The 14,733-nt window shown below is 36.2% G+C and overlaps 1 protein-coding gene across 4 annotated transcripts in view; it reads left to right on the forward strand.

The window, feature by feature from the left end:
- Positions 1 to 12,070, forward strand: part of LOC123551459 (EEF1A lysine methyltransferase 1-like) — a 37,542-nt gene extending 25,472 nt beyond the window's left edge. For all 4 annotated transcript variants that reach the window (XM_045340413.1, XM_045340412.2, XM_045340411.1 and 1 more), the window contains exons 4-5: positions 1,343 to 1,620; positions 11,924 to 12,070. In XM_045340413.1, the coding sequence (XP_045196348.1) occupies positions 1,343 to 1,620; positions 11,924 to 12,060 (415 nt within the window). In that variant the 3' untranslated portion in view covers positions 12,061 to 12,070. The remainder of the gene's footprint in view (positions 1 to 1,342; positions 1,621 to 11,923) is intronic.
- Positions 12,071 to 14,733: the final 2,663 nt, after the last annotated feature.

Here is a 14,733-nt window from a genome sequence, read left to right on the forward strand (position 1 = left end):
ATACTCACACTCAATCCTTGTGGCAAGACTACAAACTGACCTATATATAGATGACCTTGAACCTCATATGAATCTCATGACCTCCACCTTCAAACTTAATCTTTAAAAAAAAACACGTGACGTTTTATGGTCCTACAGCCCACTTAAAAATGACCTAAATTACTTAATACTCGCGCTCATTAAACATTGTGGCAAGCCCTACAAATTGACCGAATAAAGATGACCTTGCCCTTCATATGACAATCACCATCAAACTTAAAACCTCAAAAACAACATTTTGGCTAACCAGTTTTGCCTACAGCCCACATTAATGACCCGATTTAGTTCATACTCACCCTCCAACAATTCTTGGCAAAAACCTACAAACTGATCTATATATAAATGACCTTAACCCTCATATGACCTTCACCTTGAAATCTTGTCTTCATCAAACAATCCGACTGAACATTGCAGTGTTGTATTTCCCTATAGCAGTTTACATTTCTACCATGATGTATTGAAATTCTTCAAACCGTATTAGAGATATGACTCCTGATGTACAGAAAATAGTATACAAACACTATATTATGCACTGTATATACAAATACACCTTTGTGGCCGAGTGGTTAAAGTCTTTAATTTGAATCACTTGCCCGCCAACAGTGTGGGTTCGAGCCTCCCTCGGGGCATTGAATTCTTCATGTCAGGAAGCCATCCAGCTGGCTTACAGAAGGTTGTTGGTTCTAGCCCCTCCCCCTCCCCACTGCTCCGTGATGAAATAATGCATGGATGAGCACCTTTGGTCTTCCTCCACCATTGAAGCTGGAAAGTAGCCATATGACCTAGAATTAAAATAAACAAAACAAAGTACCATATATCCTGTCTGCCTCAGGCAGTCTGACTGAAACTTGCATTTTGGTATTTCCCTATAGTATTTAACATTTCTACCATGTGTATTTACATACTCCAAACTGTGTTTGAGATACGGCTCAGGACAGATGAACAACACCAAAACAATTATATCCCTCTGCCTTTGCGGGGATAACAACCACAGTCAGTCAAGTGTTGTGAATGCTTTTGGGGTCAGAAAATTCATGGTTATTGTCATGCATCAGCTTATATTGGTTTATTTAAGGAAATGCATTTGGATTGTAAATATACACAGAATCTGTCACCTACTTGTTTTGCAACTTTGGGGTCATATGGGGAAGTTGCCATTAATTGCATAAAACAGGTATGAGTACAGGTGTTGAATCCAGGAACACTGGTTACATAATTTCATTAACTTAACCAAAATCTTTTTTATATAAATGGTAAACACATCACACACATTTACTTTGTAACTATGTAACATATATTTCAGGATAGCATGTATCAGTGCACCAACTGCTTACACGAAAATTAAAGAGATAAAACCAGATAAATGTTCCGTCACATGTTTGGAATTTGACAGACGTTTTGAGATATATGGTGAAGACTTTCAGTATTATGACTACAATGAACCTCTGAATTTACCGCTAGATATGAAGCAGAGTTTTGATATTGTGATAGCAGACCCACCATTTTTATCAGAGGAGTGTCTTTGCAAAACTGCAGTAACAGCGAAGTTTCTAACCAAGGGCAAAATAATCTTATGTACAGGTATGATGTCAGTTGAACTAGTATTTGATTACCGTAAAATGATACTTAAGTTTGGAATTGCCTTTTAACATGAAAATTAATTTAATTATGTGGGCATGAAATTTGATGGTGTTGGCCAGAAGGGCTAGCTGCCATTTTGTGGGCATGAAACTTGGTGGTGTTGGCCAGAATGGGTAGCTGCTATTATGTGGGCATGAAATTTGGTGGTGTTGGCCAGAATGGCTAGCTGCTATTACAGTACGTCCAAGATGAAAAGTCAATTTTTCGCGCGACCTCGGTGACAAAAAACCATTGACTGTGTCCTTTTGCGGTGTCCCGAACACGCTAGCACATCGAAACGGACACCGAGTCCGTTATCGGCTGCCTAGCGATCGGCGGACATGGTGCGTCGCGGTGTACAATTGCGGTGATTCTCCGTGTTCAGATCGTCTCAATTAATCCCGTTTTTGATTGTAGAAAGATAATTTTTGCTCCTATATTTTGTTTTAACAATATTGTTGTCTGTTTTCAGGGGAACACTAAGCTTATAAGATGTGTAATTATAAACTGTTTTGTTTCCTTTGTTTATGTTCATAGTTGTATGTAAAAAATGTTAAAACGTCCACTAACAATTACTACTAACATTACATGTTGGAATAAATGTTTTACTCACCTCTGTTGCAATTAAACTGCCTAAGTCTTTCTTTCGTTTAGCATGTTTACCAATTTTCACATGTTGCGAAATTATTAGGTAAGTTACTTATGATTAATAAGTTCATGTTGGTATAACAAGTGCTAATTAGTTAATTGTCGACATCAATAAAGAGTATTTAAATTTTATAGTTTTCGAGTAAAACTTCTTTCTATAAAATGCAGTTTCAAACAGTTAATTTTAACTTCAAGTCATGAAAATTGTTCGATATTTAAATCAATATCATTTTCACTTGTACATGTAGTCTAGTTTATTTTCAATTTGCAATGATTTATTTTATTACCCGAAATCATAACCAGAAGACAAGTAACATTCACATTTTTACATGTTTATTTGTACATTTCAGATATGAATACAGTCACATATCTCAATTACCGGCGCGTAAGATATTGTAAACAGTGCTAATTTAACCTATGAAATATTCCTTTCAATATAAAAGTTATTATCAATATGTTGGCAGAGTATGGCCACTCCAATGAAAGCTATTTGAAAAACCAGTCGACCGGGAGGAAACCAGACGTACTCGTAAAGCACCACGTCATTGCTCCACGTTACCTGTAAAGCAACAAGCAGCGCCACACGGACGCAAGGGATACCACAGTACACCACAGTAAATTAAACATCCCCCAAAACTCGACGTTACCTGCAAAGCAATGAGGAATATTTAGCGGACCAACGGAGCAAGGCAAAGTACTGTGGTTCTAAGCAACGAGCAAGGCTACAGTACACAACAATATTTAGCGGACCAACGGAGCAAGGCAACGTACTGTAATTCCAAGCAACGAGCAAGGCTACAGTACACCACAATATTAAGCGGACCAATGGAGCAAGGCAACGTACTGTACTTCTAAGCAAGGCAAATACTATAATGAGCAAGGCTACAGTACACCACAGTAAATTAAATATTCCCCGTAACTCGACGTTACCTGCAAAGTAATGAGGAACATTTAGCGGACCAATGGAGCAAGGCATGGTACTGTAATTCTAAGCGAGGCAAATACTATATGATGAGCAAGGCTATGACATCAGCAAGGCTATGATACATTTAAGCAAGGCTAGTCAGATATTGCCAAGGCACTAGAGCAATACCTTTAATATACACCGTAACATCCGTACCATCAAAACGTCCCAAAGCACGCCCGATCGCCCCCACGGTCGACAGAATTTTTCCAGGCCACAATAAATTTGCCAAAATTTATCCCCCAAAAATTCTGTGCAACGATTTCTTAAATTCTAAAACATACTATCTCAGCTTTACAACAATTATATTTGTCCTTTAAAACCAAATGGTTCATCCATATAACTATAACATAATCGGATAAGCTATTTGAAAGACAAGTAGAGCAAATCCCACCAACATCATGTGATCACATTTTGCCAATGTATGAAACTAGGAGCAGAAGGATTATCGATCGTCTTGAGTGATTCGGATCATTTGTTCATCATCATGATGATAATCTATAGTTCTATCTTTGAAAGAAATAGCTAACGTAAATGCTTACCTAAAATATGTTTGTTTGGATACACGTTTTATCTTAAGATTTATGTCCTAATGTAATCCAATTAAAATTCAATTCCAACCATGTTGATATGTACTCCTTCAAGGCTATACATCAATATCTAGAAAAACCAGTATCCCTTTTATCCGCAAGCATTATCCCTTTTATCTGCACCTTTTATCTGCAAGCATTATCCCTTTTATCTGCACCTTTTATCTGCAAGCATTATCCCTTTTATCTGCACCTTTTATCTGCAAGCATTATCCCTTTTATCTGCAAGCATTATGTTGTTGCTGCATTTTGGTTAGCCTTTCAATGAGTTTACCAGGCCTCAATCGGGTCGGGTATGACAACACAGTCCAATAGACTACGGTACCAATTTAAACATAGTATTATTGTATAGATCAACTTGATACTAATTAAAACGACTGCATGTTTCTACATTGTATTATCATTTGCTTGTTATGGTTCTCATGCATCGTTGAACTCAAGAAGATTGTCAATGAAAGAAGTTAAGTGCATACTGAAATGTTTTATACAAAATGTTTTTGTATTGAAACGTTTTAATGAAGAAAATCATAATTATCAAACATTTTATCGTTTAAGTTACCGTGTGAGATTTATACATCAAGGCATGTCTGGACTATTAATTTATAATAATACTGCGGTAAAATACCGAAAATAGCAGATGGGTCACACATCCCGAAAAATTGTCTTGCAATTATAAATGTATTTATAGATGAATAGATCTACTGCGGAACTAGGTCGATATATTTATCCATAACATGTTAAAGTAGTTGTACTTCTGTCGAATCGTATATTAAAAGAAAACCATGCTTTATTATGAAGACCCTGAATAATCGACTTTTCCAATAATGTTTCGCTATCGCTTTCTACTTATAAATACGTAATCGTTCTATAAATAGATTGCACTATACAGCATGAAATATGTCAGATATTCAACTTACACGAAAACACAATGTCAACCTTATTTGTAGATCTAAATCTAATACATAATGACGTTAACATTATCTGTCTTCAGTAAATAACTTCGGCTTGGTTTGTCAAAGAAATTTTTTACTTAGATATTAAAAATCCGACTTTAATAATTTATATAACAAACCAAGACTGATTTATGAAATCCCGGTTCCGGGCTAAGGTCAAAAAACTAAATTGATATAGTGCTACATGAGTTATTCGAAGAGAATTCACTAACTGGAACAGGAGAAAAATTAAGACAACCAAAAAAACAAAAATTTTTTCATACATAACGTAACAAACGACTGGCAGTTTGTAAATCCCATGATAACCAGCTCTGAAGTTTTTGCTCACTATACATACTCAAATGATAAAATCATCCTCGATTATGAAGAGTCAAGAGTGTTGTAATACAGTATGATGACTTCCAAAATATTAAGAACTAATAATATGATCTGTGATATTGGATTCGGCTAAATATTGGCAGTTTATCTTAACGCTACATATTTACAACTATGATGACCTAATCTTACATTAGTTAGCTTGTAACACCAAACAAAAACGTGACACTATATAATGGGAAACCAACTGCAAAACAGTTCTGTCTTTTGTTATTTGCAATGTCACGCCATTTTAAAATGTCATGTTAACTGACACCAGTGCCCTTAGAAATAAATACGAACAGCTCTAACTAAATACTATCAAGAATTAATGACATCCAATAAAAATATCATAGGAAAGCTAGCCACATATACATGTATAAATTCACTTTGATTTTTCTTTAGTTTTAAAAGTTTAGAATGGTGTAAAAAATTTTGAGGCCGCAACTTGAATTAACAAAGTTTCCGTGATATCTTATTTGACTCTGGTAACGATTTAATCTATATAATAATATAACAGAATCCGGTTCTGTATGGAAAATAACAAAATATCTATTGTTTTTCAGCCTCTAAATTGACAAACACCACGATTCTGACCCCGTTTCTTCGAAAAATTCAAGTAACAATGTGTTTCGGGAAACGTAACAATCGTTTCAAATTTAATGTACGGAAAGTTGAGCTTAGAATTTCCTCACCAAATTAACAAACGTATTAGTGAAACAATTAACAATCCTGAACACCAAACAAAAAACAAACTGCCCAACTAATACTGTTTAAAAAACGTTTGAATCTTATTTTCATGATAGACCACTTGAATTTTTTTTTTTTTTTGTAAAACCTTTGCGAGCATTTAGCCTAAAATACCAGTGGACGAGTTACATAAAATTTATCAACAACATGCCTCACTCTATTTCAAAGATGCACTACAAAGTAACGGTACTCTTTGTAATCCGTCAACTCTACATGATTTGCATGAAAAATACATGAGGCACACAAGAATTTAGTTCAAAATTGACGGTGACATATTAAGCCAAGACAATGTGTATTGCATGAATTAATGTAGCGATATATATGTACGTCGGTGTGTTTAGTTAAATTTCAATCATATTTTGTTTCCCAGCATAAGAAAATTATTCCTCTATACGTAACAAACTATGCTGAAAAGAAATTGAATAAATAAGTCTTCAGATAATGTTGCGAAAACACATTTATCAAAGGAAGGGCCTAAATTATCCACCTGACATACATATTATACCTGTATATATACAACCTAGCAAGTTCAACATCTTTATTTATTTTGGATTAAATACTGTGGATCTTAAATTTTCGATTCTATGGATGCACGTGTTCCCGTGCAGTGCATTTGAAGATCATTACCGAAACCAGTCGGAAGAAAAATGTAAGTACATCTAAGTCTAATATTGAACCAGTGAATTTGTTAGTGATATTTGTTTATGATATCGAAAGAGTTAAATGACCTAACCTGATCCAACGTTAACAGGTACTGATGCCTGCCTTTGCATGCTGACAGATTCTCCTGGTCATGTAAAACTTATCGCAAAGTGAGGGTCGTAATTAATAGTGCTTGAGAAAACCTACTTTAATATCTTACAGTTGCGTCCTTGTATAAATATTTTTCCTTACAATCCTTCTGGTTTCCATAACCCATCCGATCTTAATCCGTATACTATACCCTTGCAATACTAAACTATTCGACGGTCCCATAAAGGGGACGTTAACGTAAAACACTCCGAAAATTTGCAATTTTAATTGAGGGAAGTAAATGAGCACAACAGTGTCATTGTCTTATGAAATGTGACGTCATCGATGTTACTACTTACTTTGCGAGCACCTTACGAGTAATAAAACGGAAATGCACTGTGAATCTCGTGTATTGAACGTACCACTGCCTGTCGGAATCAAGAAACTATTACGACAGTTGACTGAACTAGCAACATTATTGCTTTGGTTCGAATCTGTAAAATTATGAGAAATAGGGTCGCCACACCCCGTATTAAGTTTACAGTTAATACAATACACAGTTAATTCATAATCGGTGCATAGATGTTAATGGGAAGACATTAACTGTGTATAACTATTTACTGACGTAAGTACTGTCATTACCAAACTGCGAAATCAATAACAAACCTACCGGCATTTTGTCTGATGCCTGGGATTTCTGGCAAATCCGCCGTCTAGTTCGCCTTTCATTGCCTTCCCCTCATAATCATCTCGACAGGCTGGCTCGCCTCTACCTTTCTGGCGGGCTCTGCATCGACCACGTGGCATGGCTATTCAATTTAACATCGATCTGAAGCGCTAGTCAATACACCTTTAGTTCAACTGAGAAGATTGCACGTGCTCTCGATTTAATATAACGCTCGAGTGGTTCCCTGACGAATAGGCGTTTATCATTCATCTGTTATATTTAGACAAGGAACTAGAAAACTGGATTACTTGACCACGACGATAGTTTATAGCTAACACACCTAGCAACGAGATAGCTATTAATTTCGGGAAAAAATAAATGTAATTATTTTTAGGCAAAATAATTTTTTATTATTATCGTAAAATTTACAATGAAACAAGGGATATATCAAAAGTTATGAAGCAATTGTTTTATATTTCAGGTACACATCAACTACTAGTATATAAAAAATAGAAGAGAAAAAAAACAGAAGTGAAGTTTCGGAGCAAGACGCGGTTGTGGCTAGTAATACGGTCCCGCACGGTCCTAAAGCTAGTCATACGTGAGGCACGTTCAGCTAGACAGTCTTGCTTGGACTACAAGAGTAGTGATAATCATATACGACTAGATTTTTGGCCGTCGTGCGGGACTGTTCACTACAGGATGTTTTAAAGCCACTAATAAATATGTATCATTTCCATATGGTTTATAATAAATAATGAAAGCGTAAAGTAGTTGTTATCTATATTTACGGGTACTGGTAGAAACTTTCAACAAGAGTGAAAATTACAGCACAACACCAGAGGAGGGAAGAAGCAGAAAACGAAAATCGGGCTTCTATATCTTTTATTAATTCACTTTTTTTCTATACGAAATTTAACGGAATATAATATTGATTAGGAAGCACAAATAATTCAAACAAATAAAGCCAAGAATGATTTACACTGGAAAGAAAAAAATATTTTGCTATGTTGCATTCTCATATAATGCTTCCATTTGATTTTATTTCTTATTCATAACATGTACATAGATACAAACGATACCAACAATCGAAGATTATTTACACAAAATACAGACAGACACAGACAGACATATTCTATAAACCATCATGTAATAATCACACACATAACATGACAAATATACGTACAGTTGTTAAAACTAAACAGTATAATTCTATTTCATATTTTGTTTCTGTTCCCTTTAGTCTATTACACAGACAAAATTTTATGAAAAAGATCATATACGTTATTACGAATATGCAAATATTACGAATATGAAAGTATTTTAATCTTGCCGAAAGTAATACAAAATGGAGAATAAACAATTTTTGTCAATAGTGAATACATAATATGAATTATATAATAAACACAAATTAATTTCTGTAAGCATTACCGATACACAGGTTTTTGTTTTATATGAGGCTATAAACATATATGACATTTAATGCTAATAAAATTATGTTTACAAAAAAATATATATATATATTAAATTGTAAGTTGTTGCTTCCAAGGCTCTTACTCAGCACTATTTTTCGTAATCTTGCCCTGAAAAAAAAGCAGATAAAACATAATTTTTAACAGCTGTATGTTACACATTAATAGTTTCCTGAAATTTGAAATGTCATGTGATATAATTCGATTAATTTGTTGTTTCAGACATGTAGACAAGCATCTAAATGTTTAAATGGATAATTACTTTATTTACTTTAAGTGAATACCACTGTTTTCTTTCCCAAGCGAAAACTTTAATGCCGATATTCTATATTGCATTAAAATTAAATTTCAAATTCTTTTTTGATATTTACCAAAGCAAATAAATTCGTTACAAATTAACAAGTTATTCAAAAACTATTAATTTTAACTCCATGCCAAACTGTGAACGAAGATTAATCGTTAGGGTTTTAAATAACGTAATCGTATTAAAGTAATTGTTAGTATAACAACAGAAGTTTGCAACAAACATACAAAACTGCAAAAGTGAACTCTAAGTAAAACAACTGAATTTACAAGTTTTATTGTTTATTAAGCACTGTCTCGTCGTATACGCTTCGTGTCAAGTGCTGTACCTGCAAAATACGAAAAGTTTCCAAAATTACCTTGCAGACGAACATTGAAACTGAAAAATTACGATGATATTTTGTGTTAACATACACATAAATATATCTTTTAATTTTTGGTTAAAATAAAATGAAAAATAGCATATTTTAAAACAATATCATGAACACCGCAATCCGCCGCGATTTCACCGCGAAACAGCGTGTTCGACGAGCACCAGGTCCGGACACGCTGTTCACCGCGATTTGCGGTGAAATGACCCAGCTGGGTGGTCAAATTTCTTTGAACACGCTAGTCTGGTGTCACGGTGATGGGTGTCCATTGGAACTTTTCATTTTGGACGTACTGTATGTGGGTATGAAATTTGGTGGTGTTGGCCAGAATGGCTAGCTGCTATTATGTGGGCATGAAATTTGGTGGTGTTGGCCAGAATGGCTAGCTGCTATTATGTGGGCATATAAATTTGGTGGTGTTGGCCAGAATGGCTAGCTGCTATTATGTGGGCATGAAATCTGGTGGTGTTGGCCAGAATGGCTAGCTGCTATTATGTTGGCATGAAATTTGGTGGTGTTGGCCAGAATGGCTAGCTGCTATTATGTGGGCATGAAATTTGGTGGTGTTGGCCAGAATGGCTAGCTGCTATTATGTGGGCATATAAATTTGGTGGTGTTGGCCAGAATGGCTAGTTTGCTATCATGTAAGGATATAAATTTGTGGATTTTAACTGTTTGAAGGGAAATTTGTTTGTTTTTAGCTCACCTGTCACATAGTGACAAGGTGAGCTTTTGTGATCGCCCTTCGTCCGTCCAGCCTCCGTCCATCCGTCCTTTCAAAATTTCTTGTGAACACGATAGAGACCACACATTGCAACCGATTTTAATGAAACTTGCCAAAACTTGTATTTTCCTTTCGAAAACTGGCCAGATCCAATCATTGGTTCCAGAATTATGGCCCCTTAAAGGGCCAAAATTTGCTATATTGGCTTGTGACCCCATTTTGCAATAAATTTTAATCAAACTTGCATACAACTTCTATTGGCATAATATCTTGGTTCCTTTCGAAAACTGGCTAGATCCCATCATGGGTTCCAGAGTTATGGCCCCTTAAAGGGCCCAAATTTGCTATTTTGGCTTTTGCAACCATAAAGAGACTTAGTTTGTGGTTTGATTTGATAGAAACTTGCAAAATATCTTTAACAACAATAGATCTTGGATTCCATGATGAATCCATCAGATCCACAATAATAGGTTCCAGAGTTACAGCCCCTTATTCACCCCTGAAAGAACCGAAATTTGTTAATTTTTAGCTTGTGAACATGATAGAAGTGACATTCTATATTTGATTTTAACCACACTTACACACAATAAGATCTCGCTTCCTTTCGAAACCGGCTAGATTCCATCATGGGTTTTAGAGTTACTGTCCCTGAAAGGGGCAAAAATTTTATTTTGGCTCTTTCAGCCATATAGAGGTTTCATTTACGCTTTGATTTGATACAAACTTGCACAAAATGTTTGTCTTGATGATCTGTAAGCCAAGTTCAAAACTGGGTTATGTGGGTTCAAAAACTAGGTCACCAGGTCAGATCAAAGGAAAAGCATGTTAACACCCTAGAGGCCACATTTATGACCCTATCTTCATGAAACTTGGGTCAGAATGTTTATCTTGATAATTCCTATGCCAAGTTCCAAACTGGGGCATGTGGGGTCAAAAACTAGGTCAACCGGTCAAATCAGAGGAAAAGTAATGACCCTATCTGCATGAAACTTGATCAGAACATTTATTTTGATGATTCCTAGGCCAAGTTCGAAACTGGGTCATGTGGGGTCAAAAACTAGGTCACATGCTCAAATCAAAGGAAAACCTTGTTAAACACTCTAGAGGCCATATTTATGACCCTATCTTCATGAAACTTGGTAAGAATGTTTATCTTGATGATTCCTAGGCCAAGGTTAACATGTGAGTGATATAAACAAGCAAAAATCTTAAGATGTTTTATAGGCATTATTTTGAGTTTTCATGTATCAATGTTTTTTTGTTATTTATTCATAAGAAAGACAGTAAAGGTGATAATTAACACCGGATTGCAATTTTTTCTTGACATTCTGGCCTTTTCTGCATGCCTGAACTCTGGCTTTATTCTTTTATCAGGATAAATGATGTTATGCCCGGGCGTGACTTCAGGTTTATCTAACATACAAAACTGCCATAAACAGAATTCTGTTATGGTTATGTTTTGGTTAGAGACCATCAGTTGTTTTATGGCATGTGCAGTTTTCCATAAATCAAAACCTGTATATCTTATCACATTTTCTTGAACAGCTGTATTAGTTCCACCAAAATCATGGATCAGAAACATATGACTAATTATACCTTGAGTATTTTTTGCCTGAATGATATGTGACATGTGATATGTCTTTATTTTGAATGAAAAATAATGGTATTCCTTCCTGTATTTCCATTTCTTTGATCAAGTATAAACTAACTATAGTATTGTTGTTTTGATATTTCAGGAGCAGTTATGCAGGAGGCAGCTTTGAAGTTACTTGATGCTCGGCCATGCTCGTTTCTGCCAAAACATAAAAACAACTTACAGAATGACTTTAGATGTTATACTAATTATGACAGTATATTTCTCAATAAATCTTGATAAACAGTGATTTCTTTCAGAATTGCTGTAAATAGTCACAAGCCCTGTCGAACAAAGGATAACTTTTATTGTACTGGTTTCAGGTTGTCTGTGTGTCTGTCTGTAGACACAATCTTGTGCGCATGCCCTTGACACAATTTAATGAAATTTCACACAAGTGGTCAGTAACAACAGTAGTTGTGCATGGTGCATGTTAGATCCTTTCAGAAAAAAAAATTGAAGAGTTACAGGACTTTGTTTTTATACGCCCTTTTCTGGAAAGAGTTACGGGACTTTGTTTTTATACGCCCGTCTCTGGAAGAGTGGGGCATTATATAATTATTTGAACCCCCTGTGGTGGGTGGTCGGTGTCCAAAAGCATGTCCGCTCTCTAAGTCAAACAGTTTTCATCTGATCTTCACTAAACTTGGTGACAATGTTTGTGGGCATAATATCTCGGCCAAGTTCGATAACCAGCAAAATTGCCTCAGGCACTCTTGAGTTATGGCCCTTGAATTACTCAAAAATCGCAAATTTAGCCTTGTCTGCCCTCTAAGTCAAACAGTTTTCATCCAAACTTCACCAAACTTGGTGACATTGTTTGTGGGCATAATATCTCGGCCAAGTTTGATAACCAGCCAAATTGCCCCAGGCACTCTTGGATTATGGCCCTTGAATTAGGTCAAATTCGATGACGTGCGTATGACAGTCTGCCACTCTTGTTTGTTACTATACTATATACATAGAGCCTGCATATGCAATCTTGTGCGTGCTAAATCTCCTGAACCCATGCACACAATTTAATGAAACTTCACAAAAGTGATCAGTAGTAACCCTAGTTGTGCATGGTACATGTTAGATTCTTGCAGAAAAAAATTCTGCACAGTTATGGAACTTTGTTTTTTGTTAATACTATATTCATACAGTCTGCATATGCAATCTTGTGCATGCCTAATCTCCTGAACCCTTACACACAATTTAATGAAACTTCACACAAGTGATCAGTACCAACCTTAGTAGTGCACCGTGCATGTTACATTATTTTAGATACATATTCTGCAGAGTTATGTGACTTTGTTTTTTTGTTACTATACTATATACATGAGTCTGCATATGCAATCTTGTGCGCGCCTAATCTCCTGAACCATTGCACACAATTGAATGAAACTTCACACAAGTGATCAGTACCAACCTTACTTGTGCATGGTGCATGTTAGGTTCTATGACAAAAATATTCAGCAGAGTTATGGGACTTTGATTTTTGTTACTATACTATAGACACAGGGCCTATATACATACAGTCCACATAATTAGGCAATCTTGTGTGCGTCAGATTGCAATGTACAGTGTCAGTGCGTGAGGGGGGTACATTCATCATCTTCAGTGATAGCTCTAGTTATGTCTCCCCCGTCCATCTGTCTGCCTGTGAGTCTGTCTGTCACACTTCATTTCCAATCAATAACTGGAGAACCATTTCACCTAGAACCTTCAAGCTCCATAGTGTGATAGGGCTTATAGAGAAGATGACTCCTGTTGTTTTGGGGGTAACTCCAACAAAGATCAATTGTTTTATATTTCAGGTACACATCAACTACTAGTATATAAAAAATAGAAGAGAAAAAAAAACAGAAGTGAAGTTTCGGAGCAAGACGCGGTTGTGGCTAGTAATACGGTCCCGCACGGTCCTAAAGCTAGTCATACGTGAGGCACGTTCAGCTAGACAGTCTTGCTTGGACTACAAGAGTAGTGATAATCATATACGACTAGATTTTTGGCCTGAACATGGAAAACTGTTTCTGGTAATTAACTTGAGAACCACATTACCCAGAATGTTGAAATTTCATATGATGATTACACATGCAGAGTAGATAAGCCTTATTGATTTTGGGGTCAGTTGGTCACAGGGCCAAGAATCCTTCACACTTAATTTCCAAGAGAGAACTCCAAAGGTCAAGGCCACAGGGACCTGAACATGGAAAACCATTTCCGTTCAATAACTTGAGAACCACTTGACCTAGAAAAATGTTGAAACTTAATAGGATGATTGAACATGCAGAGTACCCCTATTGAGGGGGTCACTTGATCAAAGGTCAAGGCCACAGGGGCTAGAACATGAAAAACCGTTTCCGATTAATAACTGGAGAACCGTTGACCTGGAACCTGCAAATTTCATAGTGAAGAGGCTAAAGGAGTAGATAACCACTATTGTTTTTCGGGTCACTCCATCAAACGTCATGGGCCTGAACCTGGAAAACCGTTTGCGATCAATAACTTGAGAACCACTTGACCCAGAATGTTGTAGCTTCGTAGGATGGTTGGACATGCAGGGCAGATGATCCCTATTGATTTTGGGGTCACTTGATCAAAGGTCAAGGTCACCATTTTCAATCAATAACTGGACAACCATTTGACCTTCATAGAATGATAGAGCTTATGGAGCAGATGACCCCTATTGTGAGTCACTCCATCAACGGTCAGGGTCAAAGGGGCCTGAACATGGAAAACCATTTCCAATCAATAACTTGAGAACCTCTTGACCCAGAATGTTGAAACTTCATAGGATGATTGGACATGCCTTGATCTTGGGACCATTCTTGCAGAGGTTAAGGTCACGGGGCCAGAACATGGAAAATGTTTCCAAGCCATAACTTGAGAACCACTTGACGCAGAATGTTGAAACTTCTTGGGATGATT

This window comes from Mercenaria mercenaria, chromosome 4, assembly GCF_021730395.1.
Source record: "Mercenaria mercenaria strain notata chromosome 4, MADL_Memer_1, whole genome shotgun sequence".
In the NCBI taxonomy this organism is placed as follows: domain Eukaryota; kingdom Metazoa; phylum Mollusca; class Bivalvia; order Venerida; family Veneridae; genus Mercenaria; species Mercenaria mercenaria.